This window comes from Chaetura pelagica, unplaced genomic scaffold (genome assembly GCF_000747805.2).
Source record: "Chaetura pelagica isolate M959 unplaced genomic scaffold, ChaPel_1.0 scaffold72, whole genome shotgun sequence".
Classification (NCBI taxonomy): Eukaryota; Metazoa; Chordata; class Aves; order Apodiformes; family Apodidae; genus Chaetura; species Chaetura pelagica.
The window spans coordinates 1,457,961-1,477,579 of NW_009952560.1; the positions used below are offsets into that span (position 1 = coordinate 1,457,961).

At 43.0% G+C, this 19,619-nt stretch overlaps 2 protein-coding genes across 2 annotated transcripts in view; one reads left to right on the forward strand and one right to left on the reverse strand.

Moving 5' to 3' along the window:
- The first annotated feature begins 900 nt into the window (after window positions 1-900).
- On the forward strand, window positions 901-18,035 carry MYO19 (myosin XIX). The gene is made up of 24 exons (XM_010009107.1): window positions 901-912; window positions 2,726-2,870; window positions 3,596-3,744; window positions 3,976-4,089; window positions 4,868-5,000; window positions 5,203-5,272; window positions 5,624-5,726; window positions 5,940-6,036; window positions 6,520-6,596; window positions 6,952-7,042; window positions 8,079-8,250; window positions 8,564-8,637; window positions 8,732-8,853; window positions 9,829-9,942; window positions 10,133-10,309; window positions 11,002-11,148; window positions 11,375-11,482; window positions 12,345-12,415; window positions 13,359-13,468; window positions 15,305-15,468; window positions 15,916-16,045; window positions 16,231-16,316; window positions 16,673-16,978; window positions 17,907-18,035. Exons 1-24 carry the CDS (start codon window positions 901-903, stop codon window positions 18,033-18,035), a joined length of 2,901 nt encoding a protein of 966 aa, XP_010007409.1.
- Window positions 18,036-19,033: 998 nt separating this feature from the next.
- Window positions 19,034-19,619, reverse strand: part of ZNHIT3 (zinc finger, HIT-type containing 3) — an 858-nt gene continuing 272 nt past the window's right edge. The window contains exons 2-3 of the mRNA XM_010009109.1: window positions 19,486-19,617; window positions 19,034-19,224 (exon numbers count right to left, since the gene is read on the reverse strand). Of these exons, the coding sequence (XP_010007411.1) occupies window positions 19,034-19,224; window positions 19,486-19,617 (323 nt within the window). The remainder of the gene's footprint in view (window positions 19,225-19,485; window positions 19,618-19,619) is intronic.

Genomic DNA, 19,619 nt, shown 5'->3' on the forward strand with positions numbered 1-19,619 from the left:
CGATCCTCTGAGGGACCGACCCCGAGCGGCTGCGCCTCCCACAGCAGGACCCCCAGACCCCGGGATCGTGCCGTGCCCCGGTCCCGGGACCGGACAGGCCCGTCAGGAGCGACCTTGGGGCCCGGGCGAATGTCGGGCCGTGCCCCGGGTCTGGTTTAACCCCCCCGGCAGCAACGGCGCTGAGGGCAGAGGCGGTGCCGGTGTGTCCAGCGGGCTGGGCTTCAGTCTCTAAATTGTGGGTTTGTGCGAATTAAGAACGGAGCAGGAATAGGAATAAGAGAGAAGAAGAAGAAGAGAAGAAGAGAAGAAACAGCATCAGCAGTTTAAGCTTCTGGAAGTAGATTTGGATCATTCCTGGCTATTTGACTGGAATCTCAGCGTTTACCACAGCAATGCAGAGGGTGAGCCTGACTCACCTTGGTTTGGCTTCCACTGATTTTTAGAGGAAAAAGGAAGAGGCAAACGAGCTTATCTTGTTGCTGCTGCAATACAGATTCTGAGTCACTTCTTTCCCAAGGGCACCACCCCTGATGCTCAGATCCACCGACCTTTCCTAACAAGAAGAATTGAACAAAACCAAAGTTGCAAGTTCTTGCCAAGAAACCTTGCTTTATTCATTCAATTCCAAGTATTTTATTCCTGCACTGAGGAAAAATATGTTATTACCTCCAAGTTAGTTTTATTTAAAAGGGCTCCAGCATTACTGGGGCCTCAAGATTGGTACTTTTGTTTTGCACTTTTGTTTGAAGCCTTTGGACTCTGTTGTGGAGTTGTTTTGTTCTAAATGCCTTTTTAAATGTACTTCTTAATATCTTATTTAAGGGTTCTTCAGTCTGACTTGAATGAGCTACCCCAGAGGAAAGGCCCCCTCCAGTGTTCCCGTCCATAGGACTGGACAAGATGCCAAAGAAGGTAAAAAGAAAACCAGGAACTGTGTGTGCTACTTAAATTCTGCTGCCAGGAATGAATTCTAGGCTTGTTTCCATGCATTCAAGATTAGGTAACTACTAATGTATTTTCACCCCTACTTCATTAATTGACCAGACCTATTAACTGTGTGGCTTGGAGCTGTGTTACCAACAGCAGTGCTGGTTGTTATGCCATTGGCTGTAACGGGGCAGGTGTTAAACATGGAGCAGGCACATCCCTAAGGGGAATTTTTTAGTGAAATTAATGGACACGTGGTGTGCAGTCTAAGTATGAGAAGTGATTGTATTTTGAAATACTGTTTTTCTTTGGCTGAGCCATCACCATCTCCTCTCAGATGAAGTGGTGCTGAGCAGGGGGTGCAGGAGAGCAGAAATAAACCCTTCCTCAGGTCTTCCAAAATCAGCTGCACAACGGACTTAACTTGGCTGGTGCCAGAGTAATCCAGCCAACACAGGGGAGGGCACAGGAGGGAAGGGGCATTGGCAGAGACTCATCCTGTCTGTGGAGTATTTCCTAATTGTTCATGTCTGTTCCCTGTGAAAGCAGCAAGGTTCTTAACGTTCATTCCCAGGAGAACAACAGGAACCACTTTGATGGCAATGCTTAACTGCATTCCTCAGCTTTCTTTTTCCCTTGCTGTGTAAAATTTCACATTACTGGAAATGAACTACTTATGCTGTCTGCAAAAGATGATACTGCTCCTAAATGAGTACATTATTGTAGTTTTAATTTTTCTTTTAGAAATGTGTTAATGGGGTTTTGTAGTATATATTCCCCTTTATTAATGAGCTTAGCTCACTAGAGGGAATGCTGCTAACTAAAAAGTAGCACTTTTTCTGTATTAAGAGGGTGATACTGTTCATTGCCTTGGTTAACTTGTGAAGAATTGCAGATTTATGCTACTAAATACAAGAGCAGGGTTACTTTGAAGCAGTTTCTGTTAAGGAGAAAAGAAAAGGAATATCCAGAAAGCAAAAATCAGGACTGGTATCTTTTCCCTTCTTTGCTTTCCCTTATAGTCCCTCTCTGCTTTCCCCCAGAAATGACAAAGACATGAAATCACTTCTGGTTAAGTTTTCCATTATGTTTGTACAACAAATGTGTCCTTCCAACTCATATTGTCAAGGACATGGGAGCCCAAAGGCTAAGATTTAAATACTTTAAGCGATTTAGAGGGGACAAATCTTCACCTAATGCAGTCCAGCTCTTAGAACACCACCTTTTCTGCATCACCTGCCTGCAATGTGGGCATTCAGCAACTTCACTCTTGGGGCCCTCAGTCTCTGCTCTAAAAATGAACACCTTTGGTAGGAAAACTGCATTTGTGTTGGACCACAGGAGCTTTCACCTCTGCCTTAGCCCCTGAAGCCAGTCCCTCCTGCTTCCCTCTGCCCAAGACAGTGTTTGAATTGAATGCTTCACACTCACAGGCTCAGAAAAATGCCAGTTAAAACACGGCGTGTGTGTCTGCAAAATGGCAAAGGCCAGGTAGCGTGAGCCTGAGTGCCTTGCTTACAGCCAGAATTACCAGTGATTAATGCAGTATGCAGACAGTGCTGCCAGCCTGCCATCCCTCAGGTGCTAGATAATGCCTTTCTAAAAACAGAGCACCCCATGGGAACCCTGATGCTCAGGGAGGGCAGCTGGAAGGAAGAGTAGCTCAAACATTGTAAATTACGACTCCAGCTGAGATTGAGCTGTTCCCTGGAAGCAGCAGAAGAGCTTTCAGCTATAGTGGATGAGCTGATAGTCCAGCTATATTCAGCCTTTGGTGCTGATCTGTCCTCCTCTTCAGGAAAACAGTCAAAAAGAAGAGTCTGTCCTCCAGAATGACCTCAGTGAATCATTTGAAGAAGAAGTTAGAGCATTCCTCAGTGATGAAGAGAAACTGCATCTTTTTGATGACCTTACAAAAGTTAATCCAGTGACAACTACAACAGGTAAGCATCCAGCCAGGGGAGTGTCTCCTAAGGAGTCACTTTTCCTGGTGGCTACTAGGATATGGTAGTTACTGTTCTCATCACATTAATACTACCATGAACACAGTAGTTAAAGATCCACAACCTATTAAAGCCTGTTCCAAGCCTCAGAAATTCACTTTTGGCTTGGTTGAATTTTTGTATTGTAGTTTCAGCCATGCTGATCTCTTATCGAGCTCTGTGTGCAGAGCTGACATTTGTATTGTTGGTTCTGGTAGCCAGGGTGTGGTTGGGAATTAATGGCTACTGAAGGACTTCTGCATGACCTTGTGACTGCAGTCTGGTGTTACATGAACATACAAGAACATGAGGCTCTGACTTAGATTCAAAATATGTTCATGAGATAGGTTTTGAAAAGTAAATTCCTCACTTGACTGTTAAAGAGGGTCCTGTTAAGAGAAGCTAAGGCCTTTTCCTGCTGCAGGTGGGGAATTCTTGCCTCTGTTCTGCAAGTGAAATCTCATAAAAGCACAGGATTTCATGAATTAAATAGCAGATCCCTTAAGAATTTTTAAAAATAAGTGCAACTCGTGAAGCCACTGTTATGTATATTAGACCTGTATCTTGATCACCTCATTCTCTATTAAACCTAATAGGTAACATCTCTGAAGATTGATGTTACAAACAGGAACATAAAGAGGCAAATACAGTGTTCCAAAGATGCTAACAAAAGGTGTGTCTTTCAGTTCTGAAATGCCTTCAAGCAAGATATGAAGTAAACTTGTTTTATACAAATGCTGGCTGCAGCCTGGTGGCTTTAAATCCATTTCAGCCCATCTCCTGCCTCTACTCACCTGAGCTTATGAGGGAGTACCACATTGCACTTCGTCCTCAGGTAATCCTGATATTTGAAATAAATATCCTTCCACAAAACTCAGGTGCCAAGTTCTTAAAAATCTAAATAAGCAAAATAATCCTAAAGGATAAAACCTATTTCTAGTGAAATATGAGTCTGTTAAAAGAGCAGTACTGCTTTCAGATAAATGTGAGAAGACTTTGCTGTCTGTTGCTGTTGAACTTTGTAATTGCTATTGTCTTAAATATGAATATTCTCTTTCACTGCCAGGATTTAAAACCTCACATCTTTGCAGTGGCTGAACAAACCTACAGGAACGTCCAAAGCCAGATAGAACCTGTAAACCAGTCTATAATTGTTAGTGGAGAAAGTGGTGCTGGGAAGGTAAGGAAGTTTTTCTCTGGCATTGCTCTTAAGTTTTGAGATTCATTAGGCATGTGTGATGTGCAGTGCATGGGGTTTCAGTGAACAAGCAAAGATGAAGAAAGAGGAATTCCAACAGAGCACGTAGCCAGTCTGCTCTAGCACAACTGTCCTGAAATACGTGTAAAGCATGAAGTGATTGCTGCAGTCAGAGAGACTCCACTAAATATAGCTGCTCTTCAGGAGACGTGGCATTTCTGGGAGGGTAAGATTTGAATCATTCAATGGGAATTGCACCTGGGTTAGTGTTGCAGCCTAGAATGTTAGGGAGTGAGTGTGGATCTCAGCAAACCCTGTGTGGAGAGGTGGAAGAAGTGGGAGAGTTCTGTCCTAGGCCCTTCTGGAATGGGCCATCTCTACTCAGCAAGACATTAAGGATATTTTAAAGCCTGAGAACAAAATTATTTCCTGAGTGTTAATGACTCAAAGTCCACTTATATTAAATTAATCTTAAGATACTAGCTGTTAATTCAGGCTGAGCTGCCAGATGGTTACATCCTGGTGAGACTGCCATTCAGCAGAGCACTCCTACTCCAGTAGCATTTAAATGTGTCTGCTGCACGTAAATATATGCACAAAATGTTTCCACTGAACTCGAGCTATGAACCTGACACAATTCCTCTCTCCAGCATGATGGCCAGCTGCATACCATGTTTTCAGAAGCTTGTGCTGTTCAACTAACTGACATAATTAATAAGGTGGTAAAACAAAGGCTTATTGTCAAGCCTCTCTCTTGCAGACCTGGACATCTCGCTGCCTTATGAAATTCTATGCTTCTGTTGCTGCTCCAGTTATCTCTCCAAAAGGCAGTGAAACTGTGGAAAGGATAGAGAAGAGAGTGTTGGATTCCAACCCTGTCATGGAAGCATTTGGTAAATGAGGCTTTTTTAATAGCAAAAAGAAGTAGTGGCAACTGTGGGAACCTTCTTCGTTAACACACAAATCTAGGATAGCTCTTGGTCCTCTGCTTAAAAGACAAACTCTACAAATACTGGAGCTGTTTATAAATCACCCTTAATATCTGTGTGTGGAACCACTCTGATGATGCTGTTTCTGTCACTGGCAATTCCACAGGAAACGCGTGTACCCTGCGGAACAACAACAGCAGCCGGTTTGGAAAATATATCCAGCTGCAGCTAGACAGGTAGGAATTACTGTGTAAACACCTTATCTATTGTCTTCTTCCTTTAAGTCTTTACAAACCTACTTCTCAAGTCTACCATAGAATATCTTACCTGTCTTTAGAACATATTTTGTTTTGCTGGCAGCTGACATTATTATTGTATCCGACTTGTTTTTCCTGCAACCTCTCAGCCTGATCTCTAGAAGAGAGCAATGGAAAAAGAACTGAATAAAATATTACATCAAGCTTGCACAAAACTGAAGGGGAACAGCAAAGCATTCATTGTCAGTTGGTACCATAACAACACAATGGCTGTTGGATTCTGTGAGAAAGTTTTATTGAAATCTTTGCTTTCTTTCCACCTTCCTCTAGATTCCACCATCTGAGCAGTGCTTCCATTCAGACTTTCCTTTTGGAGAAGACCAGAGTTGCCTATCAGGCCCCCAATGAAAGAAACTTTCATATTTTTTATCAGGTTTGCTGTCAGTTAATTTTGCTAGATATTTCTGACAAAATAGTGGGGGTGAAGTCACCAGATTAAGCACAGTTGCAGCTTTAAATGTGTAACTGTTTTCCTGTCTGCTATACGCCCACATTCAATCACGCTCCCAACGCATTATTATTCTTTGCCTGTGAGTTGTAAATACCAAAGGCAGAATTCAGTCATTACCTTGTTTTCTGTCCCCAGATCACAAAAGGTGCCACTGCAGAGGAGAGGCTGGAATGGAACCTTCCAGAAGGGGCTGATTACCACTGGCTGCCAAATTCTGAAAGAAACTTGGACGGTAAAGATGAGTTGCACAGACTGTCCCTTAGTAAGGGCTGTAACTTTAAAGGAAGGCACACAAAAATGTGTCAATCCCATGGCCCGGACAGGTCAGCCAACAGCAGACATCTTGCAAAGCCACCTGCATCAATGTCATTCCTCTTCAGTTTCAATTTGCACTACTGAGAGTTTTCACCTGGCTTAAAACAGCAGTTTCTGGCCTTGCAAATTTGCATCTCTGTGGCTTTTTGTTTAGCAACTGTCTGGTCTTTGGATGTGCTTCAGCAACCTGCTGCCTAACTTCAGAGCCCCACAGAGTCAGAATTAAGTTAATGACTTGTACTCTGGGACCTACAAAAAGAGCATCTGGTTTCCTTGATCTCCTTTGAAAATTCCAAATAAATTGGTTGGGGTGTAGGGTGTCCTGGCTGCCCGTGTTTGTGTGCATGGCTTTTTTCTTTTTCTTTTTTTTTTTTTAAATAGCACCTGTTTGGCTTTTCAGAGGACTGCTTCGAGGTGACCAGAGATGCAATGTTGCACTTGGGCATTGACCGCTCCACGCAGAACAATATTTTCAAGGTCAGGTACAAAGCAGGGTCACCATGAGGCTGCTCCTGATGTTTGGAATGTCTTTTTAGCATGGGATTTCTGCAGAAGTAAATCTGTATCAATGTACAGAGCATGGGTTGTTTGGTACTGCTGACTGGGGGGCCTGCAGCTACACAATAGGTTGCAAAGCCTGCACCTGTGAACTTCAGTTTTCCTTCAGTAATTGCAGCCTTAGGCATTAACTCAGAAGCCTGGCATCTACTTGCCTTTTTTAATGTGCAGAAATGTTTTTATTTGTCCTGTTTGTGTGGCTAAGGGGAGGCTGAGGACACTGCCTTGGAGGGGAGCTCTGGTTTAGAAAACTCAAAGCTTGATTATATTTCAGGTATTGTCAGGCCTTCTTCATCTTGGAAACGTTCAATTCTCTAATCCAGTGGATGAATCTCAGCCTTGTGAACTAGAAGAGAAAGCCAAAGGTGAGGCAACAAGCATGCTGTGCTCCAGTCTTGCTGTCTTAGTGCAGATACTTAATAGGAAGGATTACTATGTTCTTTAGCCTGGTAGAAGACTATGAAGGTCAAAATTTAAGCATGTTTTTGTTCACTACTTCATGGTTTCAAAGTACTGATCAAACAAAAACCTAATGCTCCTTTATTCTGAGAGACAATATCCTTCCATTGCAGGTCAAGGCAACTGCAACATTAGGCAGTCATTGCAGAAAGATTCTTGGCAGAACTGTTACCCTTGATTGTAATCTTATGCTGACATCACAAGACTTCCAGAAATCTGACTCCAAGTAGAAAGCAGGGCTTTTACAATTAAAGCTTTGAAGTTTTCATGATAAAGACTAAAATTCCACCTCCTAACAGCAAACCTGTTAAATTGCAGCATAGGATACAGGTTGTTCTGCATGTCTTTAGGGCATTTGTGGATCTAGTTTTCCTTCAGAACCACAACACTGTCTTGAATAGTGACATTCCCTACTATTATTTAATGTGCTCTGAATTCACACTACTTAATATTCAAGTAGTTTTGCATACAGCTCAGGTTAGCAAGATCTTAAGGGCTTCATTAGTAAATACTCATTCTTCTAATTAAGGCATTACATTTCATTGCTATCCTAAAGGTCCATGTTTTTTTTCTGGTTATGGCTGTTTGATGTTCTCTGTCTGGATTTAAAGCTCTCCACTCAAAAAAGGTGAAAAAGTCACAGAGACATACCTAGAGAGCACTCTCCAAAATGCCCACTACTGCTGGCAAACTTCAGACTTGGTGTTCTTTCATTTGAAATAGAGTACCTGCAATTCTAGGGGTACTGTGCATCCAAATTAAGAGGCTGGTCTTGCAACACTTTCTCCCAAATTTGGGCAAAAAGATCCAAAATCCTCATTTAAGTTGGTGAATTCATGGAAGTGTCATTTTTCTCTATCACCTCGACCTTCCATAACATTAAAGGGGGTAAATTAATTTAACACTCCAGATAATATTGCCATGTTATTTTTCCTGAACCAGATTTTGTGAAAACCACTGGAGATCTGCTGAAGATACCTGCTGAGGAACTGCTGGAATCATTAAGAATTCGAACAATAACTGCTGGAAAACAACAACAAGTCTTCAAGAAGCCTTGCTCCAGAGCTGAATGTGAGACCAGGAGGGACTGCCTCGCCAAAGTCATCTATGCTAAGTAAGGACACACAGGCCAGGCTGCTGTGCTAATCCATGTAACTTCTGTAAGGGAAAAGTGAGGATTTTCTTTCCCTGGCTTTCTGCTTGGACTCAGTAACAGTGTAACCTGCTTGACACACCCTTGATTCAATTGTAGATTCTGACACAGCTGCAGTATCCAGTAGAGAGATCTGCAGAGAGCTGCTCTTTCATGTCAGCACAGCATCATTTTTCGTTTCTTCTGTGTTACTGGTAAAACCAGCAGTGAAAGAACACTGCTGTGATCTGGTATGCAAACACTTTTCAACTAATCCAGTTGTCATTGCCTGCAGATTGTTTGAATGGCTCGTTTTGGTCATAAATGAAAGCATCTATGCAGATCCATCAGTGTGGACCAGCTTCATAGGTAGGGTTTGTTCATCCCTGCTTTATCTGAGTAACCATAAATCCTTTGAGATACTCCTAGACCAAAGGGCACTGTCTTCCCATATTCCTCCTAGGTCTGTTGGATGTTTATGGGTTTGAAGCCTTCCCTGAAAACAACTTGGAACAGCTTTGTATTAATTATGCCAATGAGAAACTGCAGCAGCACTTTGTAGCACACTATCTGAAGGCACAACAGGTAACATCACCCCACTAAGGTCAGATGTTAAAGATCTCATTTTAAAACAGCATCTTTTGTCTCTTTGTGTTTCTGTGCTTTTGGTCAAACTGCAACCTTCAGTGGAGTAAATAATGCCACAGAAATCAGTGAGTGGCATGGGAATAAAGATTGCTTTTTTAAGGAGGAGTCTGTGGGGCAGTGGGTGGAACAAGACAGCTTTCTCTCTCTCAGTCAGTATGCCAGGGGTTAATGGTCAGTGAAGATGGAAACCAAGTTCAAGCACACAATTACTTTGCTCGAAACTGATTCATGACCTCTGTTTATAGTTCCCTCCCCATTACTGCCCTCTTCTCCTAATCTGGCTGTGTCCCAAACCACTTACACACCATTAGTGGCTGTGCTGAGCAAGCTTTTGGCAGGCAACTTTTAAAGTAACTGGCCAGAACTTGTACTTGTTAAACACTCCTGATAGTTTCTTCTGTAATTCAGTATAAATATTGTACAAATTATTTCAACCAATATCTTTCTGCACTTCCTTTCAGATCAGGCTATGTTTTAAATGGAACCCAGTTAGTGAAGCCTGGCACACATTGGTTGGGTTAGGGCTACGTCTCAATCTAAGGAAGGAGTTCTGCACATTCCTTGTCTTTCGGGGCAAAACCCAGCATAGCCAGAAGAGGCTTGGTGTGACTGTAGCCTCTGTTTACTTTATAAATCAGCCTTGCAGCTCTCTGATAAATCTGTAAGGTTCCCAAATGCTAAAACAAATTGACCCAGCAGGATCTGCTGCCACATAGTCAAAAGCTACCTGGGGGAATATCCTCCTTTGTTTTATTTTCTCAAGGTTGCCACTACACACGAGCTGAGCTTTGGAGGAGCAGGCTGGGCCTGGGATTAACTTGTTAAACAGTGACTGCATCAAACTGCAAAAAGGCATATGCTGTTTGAGCTCTGCCTGCTGCTGCAGCATAACTGTTTTCTCTCTTACCTCAGGAAGAATATGCAGCTGAAGGGTTACAGTGGTCCTTCATAAATTACCAGGATAACCAGAACTGCCTGGATCTGATAGAGGGCAATCCTCTCAGCATTTTTTCTTTGCTGAATGAGGTAAGTGAAGCTCTAAACCCACAAGACTTTTGGCCCAGTTGCCTGCCTTCTGTCCCATGCCACCAAAACACGAACACTAAATTAGTAGGAAACTTGTCAGCTATAAAATTTCTGCAGAGCTTGTTTTTCAGGAAAATTAAAGACTGTTTTATGACAAATAAAATGCAGTTTTGTCTTGTCTGTTATGCAGGAGTGTCGTCTGAACAGATCCTCCAACACTGACCTGTTTCAAACTCGGATTGAGAAAGCCTTGTCTCATAATCAGTGTTTAAGTCGAAACAAGTTTAGTAAGAAGCCTAACTTCATTATTTCACACTATGCTGGCAAGGTCTGCTATCAGCTGGCAGCAATGGTGGAGAAAAATAAGGTAGGTATTTTCAGAAAGAGCTGTTTAAAACAAAACAAAAAAACCTTACTGACCAAAAGCGATGTAATCAAAGCACCACTAACAAGTATATTCAGTAATAGAATCATAGAATCATCCTGGCTGGAAGGGACCTTGAAGATCATCAAGTCAAATCATAACCTAAATCCCCCTACTATAACCTAATCTAGGTTGGACTTGACTATTGAAGTTCTGAAAGTCCCAGGAAACTGAAGTTTTGGTCTCACTGTGCCACCAGGCAGCAAGTGAAACAGTCTGCAGATATGAGAGTCCCTTGTCAGTGCTGTCATCACCAGCAATTATGGCAGGTGATGCAATAAAATACCATTTCTTAATTAAAAGAAAGACTTTCTAATATCTGCTCCAGACTCTCCCATGGGGATTAAACTAGTCTTGAGACTTCTGGCACATTTAAGTTATACTACAAGGACAATGTGAGGAGCAGCTGTACTTTTGACTAGATTGGCAAAATGTTCAGACAAACATTGGGTTTTTTTCCTGAACCTGACTGCAAATGAATGTGTGTAGTCAGACTTGAAACTACAGCTTTAGTTAAATCAAAGTTTGCATCAGAAATACTATTCCACCTATATATGTGGAATTTTTCATAATTTTCAAAGGTGGCAAGTTTCTGCCTAAAACCAAATACTAATGAGTTGTGTTTGTGTTTGCAGGACCCCATTCCACCAGAGCTGGTCCATGTTTTGCAGAACTCTAAGGACTCTTTGCTTCAAAAATTATTTCCTGTGACAGAAAAGAACCAAAATAACATCAAAACCCAGAACAGAGCAGCTGTTGTTACAGTGGTGTCAAAGTTCAAGGTATGTCCTAGTCAAGTTTCTGCTTTCTACTGCTACCTTCATAAAGAGATGAGAAAACAGAACAGCTGGACCAAGACCAGTAAATGTTATTAAAATGAAACAGCTGTAAAATGAAAATAGTTTCACACACCTGAGATTCCCTGGGGTTTAGTTCTGATTTTACCTTTTTCCTTTAACCACCTGTGGAGGAGGAGTCCCTAATTAAACCTGTATTTGTTTTCTACAGAGCTCACTTGAACATCTCATGCAGATTTTGAACAGCACCACACCACATTACATCCGATGCATCAAGCCTAATGCTGAATGCAAGGCCATGACTTTTAAAAAAGAAGAGGTAACTTTTCAAAAGCCTTTCCTCTCTGAGTCAGTGAGAAGCTTCCTACAGACACAGGGTCTCCTATGAGCTTGATTCACTTGCAAAGCTCCCTTCACATCACATTTTGAAATAGCTTTTTCTTCTTTGGAGCTTCCTTGCAGAATCACTGCTGATGCTTGTCTAAAGCACAGCTACTAAACACAGCAGCTCTTCAAGCTGCAGCTCATTTGTTGCTGTGTGACAGGTTCTCTTACCAGAGTCCTCCTGGGTTATGTGAGGTGCTACCATTCCAGCCCTTGAAATAGATAAAGGTGATCTGACTGCTTGGTGGTCCTGGTCACAGATATCTTCATGGTGAATCCCCACAACAAAACTTTGCTTGCTCCTGGAGGCTAGTCTAGGACAAGTTAGATGAGCTCAACCAACAAGCATGTCTCTGGGAGCAGAGCAGCAGATGCTAAAGCTATAACTAGACGACCTCATCTGATGTAATAGCAAGCAGCTGGAGCAGTGCTGCATTAACTTTAAACCCTCATAGAATTTGCTGATTGTGTGCAAGCAGGATTAAAATACCAACCCTGGGTTTCCATGTTCTCCTACGTTTGGTCAGTGCAGGGCGTGTGGACACAAAGAGGGCACACCAGGACAGTCCCTCTCTTGGCACTGCCTTGCCCCTGCTCTGCATGTGACTCAAGAGCAGCAGCTCAGTGGCTGCACAATCCCCTTCTTCACCCTCTCCACTCACTCCCCAGCTGTGTGGCCCTGCAGCCCAGGCAGGCTCTGCTGTGGCTGCTGAGCTGAGCTGCCTGTGGCTGAGGCTGAGCACACACAGCTCCCAGTCACACAGTGGTTGCCTAAACCACCTCCATTTATGCCTTAGGTTCTCAGCCAGCTTCAGGCATGTGGAATAGTGGAAGCCATCACCATCAGTGCAGCAGGCTTCCCTATTAGGTAAGTCTAAATTTCTTGAGCACCATCTTCCATAGTCTGTTTCTATAGCAATTAGTGGCATATTAGTTATTCAGAAGAGCTTTTAAGCAGGAAATCCAAATATGTTGCAGTCTGTTTCACACCAGAAAACTAATGATCCTTTCAAAGCTATCTAAAGAGTTCTCCTCACTGCTTGCTTTTAAGCTTATTTGAGCACCTCTCTTTCATGTTTTGGAGACAAAAATACCTGTCACAAATCTAGACTGTTGGTCCGTGTTTTGGATAATGAAACTGCTTGTTCAGCAAGCCCCAAAGTACAGCACCAGAAGCAGTGGTAGCACAACTTGCATTCAACACCCTTGCATTCTTAAAAATATATCAAATACTAACAAAGTATAGCACACCCCTGGACTGAAAGCTCACTGTACCTTTCCAGTCTGAGAAGCTGAGGAAGAGATGTTTTGGTGTGGATCATTATGCACTAAAACTTTCTAATTGAATGTGGCTTCACAGTAACATTTTCAGCAATTAAAATTAAATTATTGATGGTATTCATCTAAGTGTAGTCAGCTCAAAGTCAAGCATCTCACTGCAGGCAGTCACACCTTGCTGGGTTTTCTTGTCCTCCTTTAGAGGGTGGAGGGAACAAGGCCTGAGCCAGACATGTTTTTGACAGCTCAGTACAGATGGGTTGAAGCTCAGTGTTATCAGAAACAAGCACAATTCCTGCTCAGGCTTTGTTAACAGGCACAAGTCACTGTGTTACTGCACAACAGGCTGTCACCTGAATCTCTGCAGAAAGTCTGTACTTTCTTGTATGTTAGTGGCTACACAGGCATCTGTTGGCATTCTCTGCACTGGATCTTTGAAGCCATTCTGCAATTTCCCCCCTTAAAGGTAGGTTATTTACCACAGATCACATGATGGTTGTCTAGAATTAATTGTATGTTTGTCTGTCTATCAGGATCCCTTTCCAGAGTTTCACTGAGCGCTACGGAATACTGAGAAAATCATGTGGGTCCAATAAAACCAGAGTGTGTGACAAAAGCAACTATCCTACTGCCCTGAAAAAAAGTAAGTTTCTTTGGATAATCCCTCTGCTATCCAAGTAAAATTACCACAGCACCAATTTGATATCGCCCAGATCAGAGACAATTACTGTATTCAGCACTAGGGACACCACTGTTCTCAAAATATTTTTCTAATCTGTCACCAACTTGAGTTTCTAATTTGCCTGTTGCTTACAGCAGGCTCTTTTTAAAAGTGCAAGTCTCTCATCTCATTCCTGTTTTTCTCTGTTCCTCTTGGGATTCCCCCCGATAATAAGTTAATTTAGAGTTGGTTCTTAAGCAAACTTGAAAAGCACTTACCTTTTTGCTTATATTCCTTCTCCTTCCTTTCCTTTTTTTTCCCCATCTTGTTTTCTTGCTGAACACACTGGCCTTCCAGCTTGCCTGGATTCTGCTGCTGCTTCTGCCTTTTGCAAACTTCTGTATGTGGTTCTTTTTCTAAGCAAGAAGGAGGATGGACTTTAAAAAACACAATCCAGACTACAAGGTAACATCTTTGGTATGAACCCCTGAAAGAAGGGCCCATCAGATGGTTACTATTAATACTGAAAGTTACTACAACCCCCTTCTCTCTCCCAAATTACTCCTGTCTTCAGCTAGGGGGTCTGTTCAGTAACCAGTAGATGTGGGAAGCAGACCAGTAAGTACCAGCTTATGTGAGATAAGTAAAATGGCTGGAAATCTATTAATCTGGCAGAAATGGAATGAAGTAACAAAGTATAGGTTGGAAAATTACTTACAGACCATATCTTTCTCCCTCAATTATAAACCCATTAGCTGAAATGCCACATTGTGATAGGTCACTGGTCCTTTTTATCTTTAGCAGGTAATAAGCTGCAAACAAAACAAAACCATTTCCTAAACATGGGGATAAGCTTTTGGTTCCCTTATCAGCCCAGCCCCTTGAACAACATAATAGTCACCAGATGTCTTCCTGTAAGCAAGAATTGCTTGTATTTGTTTTCAGTACCTTAAAATGCTCTCATCTCCTTAGAAATATTTATAGCAGAAAATCAAACAGTATCCAGGATGGAAAGATACAAAGACCATCAAGTTCCGGCACTGGGCATGCAGAAACTCATGCAGCATTGCCTTGAACAACACAATCTCTTTCAAGGACAGGTCTGAATCAAGTCTACCTCTATTTCCAAATAGATTAATCTGGTTAATCTCCTTGTCTCATAATGTAAAAAATACTGTACTATGTCCCAGAAATGGTTTTAATAACTTCTTATTGCTGCAATAAACTCCTGCTTTGTACATGTCCCTGTAGCTGCTTCAGATGCCCTGTGAAAGCTGTAGAATTGTGTAGAAATTGTTTTCTGTTCCTGCCTCTTTCAGTACAGTAAGGCTATGAATCTAATTCCTTGGTTTTTGTTCGTTTCCAACAGCTTTGAATTTTAGGTATTTAATCAGATTTGCTTAGGACTGAGCAGCTCGAATTTACACTTGATTGCATTGCTGTTGCCTTCAAGTATTTCCATGTAGGGTGCTTTGAACAATGTGAGAACAGCTGAGCCCTCCATGTATGTTTCATTGTCTACATTGCCCAAAATTACATTTCTTCCTATGAATAGGTCATAAGAGAGGTGTTAAGACAGCACCCAAACTACATCCTAGTTAAAACACAGCAAACTTGCTTTCTCATGGCCAGCATGTGGTGAAATCTATGCTGTCACATTTTTCCCTTAAACACAGCTAGATCTAGTGCTGTCTCAACCATCTCTTTCTCCCCTCCTTTTGTTGGTGTATCCCCCATAAATGGCCAGGAAGTCTCAGTATAAATACAATTACTTGGTCCTAGTCTGGTGATACCTTCTCTCCAATGCTTCATTTGCAGGCCAGGCTCCAGTGGTGGATGATGACAAAGCATCACATTCTGTTGTTTCTGAGATCCTTCAGAATGTTCTTACAGGACAAACTGCAGCTGAGCCAACAGGGAACAGAGCAGGAAACACTTCAGTGTACTGTGGCAAAACCAAAGTATTTATGGCCAATTCTGTGGTAAGAGTGCTGTTGCCTTGGCTAACTGTTGTGGAGTGTACCTGCCTAATGGGGATTCTGGCACAGACTGTAATCTTTGGGGATACTCCTTCTCATGGCAGTGTGACCAGAATTTGGCATTTTCCTTCAATTTTACAACTAAACCAAAGAGATGCAGCCATAAAGAACTCCCCTTCAATGGGGCTAGTTTTAAGCCAGCTGCCACTGTGACTTTGCAAGTATCCACTTCACCCCCCAACACTCTTTTTCCCCCTCAGATACATTTTAAGTGTTACCTAATAAGCACTAATTAAGTGCTTTCACTTCTAAAACCTAACCCAGCAGACTCAGGACACTGAAATGTGCACATGATTTTCTGACAAACCCCAAGAGACTGCAGAAGAGGGGAGAGTTGTGAACACAACTCCATCCCTGAGTATTAAATGCAGGCTTGTATCCCCAATGCAGCTGGAGCAACTGGAAGCTAGAAGGGCCAAGGTGTTAAATGAGAAAGCTTTCTGCATTCAGTGCTGCTGGAGAAGATTTAAACACAAGAAACTAGTGAAGGAGAGATGGTCTGCAACTGTCATCCAAGCAGGTAATTTGATAAGGGTGTGCCTGAACATATAACAAGTAACATTTCCAGTTACTCTGGATGTTTAAAGTGGCAGGAGTAGTTATGTTAATTGAACTTGGAGAAAGCTTCAGTGCCATCTCTTTTTCATTGTAAGCAAGAGCTTCTGAGATTCTTTGTACTCAGATTCCTTTTCATTAAATCTGCAGCTGTTCGTTCCTGGTTGGCCAAGAATCGGTTCCAAAGGATGCGCAGGGCTGCTGATGTCATTAAGCATGGCTGGAGGAAATGGAAAGTAAGTACTTTGGTACAAGGAAGCATTGAAATGGAGTGACTGCAGCTTTGCAGTGCTTAAGAACCTACCTCTGTCAAGTATCTAAGCAAAACCAATACTGTCAGGTCTCCAGAAAACTCATCTCAAGCTGAAGAGCAGAAGGTGGATGCCAGTCTCTTACAGCTGCTTATACAGGGTGGCAGTGCAGGCTACAGAATAAACTCATTCCTTGCCTTCTTAAAATGGGAAAACGTCCCAGAGGGTGTCCTCTCTGTTAAGGTGCCCTCTTTTTTAGACTCCTAGCTTTGCAGTTTTAAATTTTGTTCAAGATGTTTGAGAATCTTTTTCAAGAATGTTGTTCTACATCTCTTCATCAGGCAAAAATGTCTGCATTAGCAGCAGCAGAATTGGATGAGGGTGAAGAAAAGGTGTTCACCTCAGTTCCTGGAGTCACGATCTCAACCAAACCACCTTGCTCTTTGGGAACAACTTGGCCTCTGCAAGCAATAATTCAGTTCTGGCCTCTTGGCCTTGTCCTGGCTGCTGCTCCCGTGACTGTAACGGGCCTTCGGAGAGACCTGTCCCTCCTGGCACGCCTCAGAGTACTTCAGGAGAGTGACTGCTACAGGGTGGAAAGCTGCTTCTTTGGCTGTGGCATCACTTCCATTAGAGCCCTCCCACAGGTAACAAACCCCATGCACTCGAGGCAGCAGCGCAGTTGAGCTGCCCTGAGTTCAGGAACCTGAGCCCTGTCATTGAGCAGGGCAACTGTGAAGTCTGCTCTCAAGGTCTTCCTTTTTCCACTGCCTTTAACATGCAAGGATGACTCTGACATCAACAGGTCAAGACAGACGCAGGGGTGAGCTGGGGCTTTCAACCAAGAGTGACAACTCTTGTTGATCTCTGTCATAGGAACAAACTGATCAAAGCTTCTCTTCAGAAACAGAGAGCAGAGGATTCTCATGTGGGCTCTGCTGTCACCTCCTGGGTATTTTTTCTGCTAGAGAATTCAAGTTGCACAACAGGTGAACACATGAAAAAGCATCTACTTGGGAAGAAGTCACTGGGTGCATTAATGATGTCCCAGTAATTCTGTATTAGCTTCCCTGTGCAGACAATTGAGGATCTGCAGGGCAGAAATCAGGGAGCAGCCTTTAAGCTCATCTCCACACATGCAGAACAGTCTGAGACACAATCTAGTACAAACAAACCACAACCCACACTAGCTTCTGTCACAAGTTGCACCCTGGTTACAAATCACCATGTGCCTGTGCTTGGGTTATCTGAGGATAAATTTTTGAAGTTGCATAAAATGATGCATGAGAGAATGTAGCCTGTGCCTGCTCACAGTTACTATGAGTAGGAAGAAGCAGTACCAAGTTCAGTACTGTCAGAGTTGAAGCATTTCAGTTCAAAGTAGAGTACTGGTACACTCTGTAGTAACCACTTCTCTGAAATCCACTTGTACCAGGACTCTAGACATCTTCCTCTATCCTTACTCACATTCGCTAGTTGCTTGTATATACTAAAGCATCAGTCAGTTTGAATAGCTAAATTAGCTCAAAATCTGGCAAAAATGTCAACTGACATCTCCACCTCTTCTCCTTCTAGGGCTCTGTCAAGTTTCACTGTAAGAAGTCTCCCCTGCATTATGCAAATGTCAGCCCCTGTACGGATGCCTGTTCCATCAGTGGATTTAACCAGATTTTACTGGACAGAAAGGAACTCCTTCCAACATAGGTTCTGGCCATCAGCATATACTGTACTTTTTCCTTCAGGGAAGGACTGTCTGCAAGCTGCTGCTTTCAATTTAATCAACGTCCGTATCTGCTGCTACCTCAGAGCTTTCTATATTGATGCACTGTATGTATCATACAATATACTTCAAATTTAGAATGCATGGGGAGCATTTCTCCTCTCAGATACATGCACATATTAGAGGAATTATCAGTACTATGAAAACACTCAACATAATTAATACAGATCAAGTGCTTTCAGCAATATATACTTGAACTGAACACTTCTGACACTACCTGGGAGAAGCAAGAGGCAGGTAATGAGAGAGCAAATCAAACATTTCTGATGCGTGCTGGATTCCCATTAGGAGGTACAACTACAGCTCTTCTGACTGACCACTGGTGCTCAGTAACATCATAACACTTCTGGCTGTGACAGGGGAAGTGTGTAGCAGTCAGCTCTGACGCTAACAGCAGATGTCTCAGGGAAAAGCAAGACTGAACTCTTGCTTTTTATCTATAGGACCAAAACATGAAGTCTCCCAATGGCCATGCATTTCTACTGCTCCCTGTTCAACACCATTCCCTCTGCCACGGGGCCAAGGTTTTCACCAAAGGCGCTTTATATCATCTCTGTTGCTCACGTGGGTCTTGAAAACGTTCAGCTCTTCAGTGTGCCACTGTTAATTAAACAGTTAAATATCTTGTAAAAGTGTCTGACCATTTTCAGATTAGTCTGTGGATTAAAATATGTACAAATACATTTAATATTGTCACTAGGAAGCAACATTTCCCCTGGTTGACAGTATTCTGTACCAAGAGAAAGCAAGTGAACAGAACAGCAACTTTAATTCCTAATATCCAGACATCTGTCCAACACTATGTCATTGTTTATCAACTCAAAATTGAAAATTAGAGCACTGACATCCAAGAGCAAAGTGTGACCAAACCTTGAGGAACCACACAGAATGGTGCACCCCAGTGGCACAGGGGGCTGCCAAATCATTCAGGGAGAATGTTCTCCTTTTCTGGAGGTTCAACAATTCTCAAACAGCAGTCTGCAAACTCGACAAATAATGGCTCCTGCATGTACTTCTTCATGAGGGAGCTTTTATCTTCTGCTTGATCGACTGTGAGCAGCAGCTGCCTCAGATGAGGGTTCAGAAGCAAGCCTCGCAGTTCTTCTGATTCCCCTTTAAAAAACAAAACAAAACGGTACTAATCCCAAACAGTTACAAACACCGTTGACACCGCTCTTATTTTGCAAATAAACTTTCAAAGGGACAGGGTGAAAGGCCAGGAATCTGACAGGGAAGGCCTTCGGGCCTCGCAATGAGCTGCACAACTGGGCTGAACTGCGGCGCTCCGCGAGGAATTCCCGGGAGCTGCATCCCTGCTCCCCGTGAGGCCCCACGGCCCGCACACCCGCTTGCCTTGCGAGCTCTCGAGTTTACCTAAAAGCTTGAGCCTCTGCAGCGGGACGCGGTCCTGCTCGGCGTCTTCCGCCAGGATGTCCTCCACCGACCAGGGGCTGCGTGCGGCCGGGGGGGGCAGCGCCGCGGCGGGGCCGGGGAGCCCCGCACCCCCT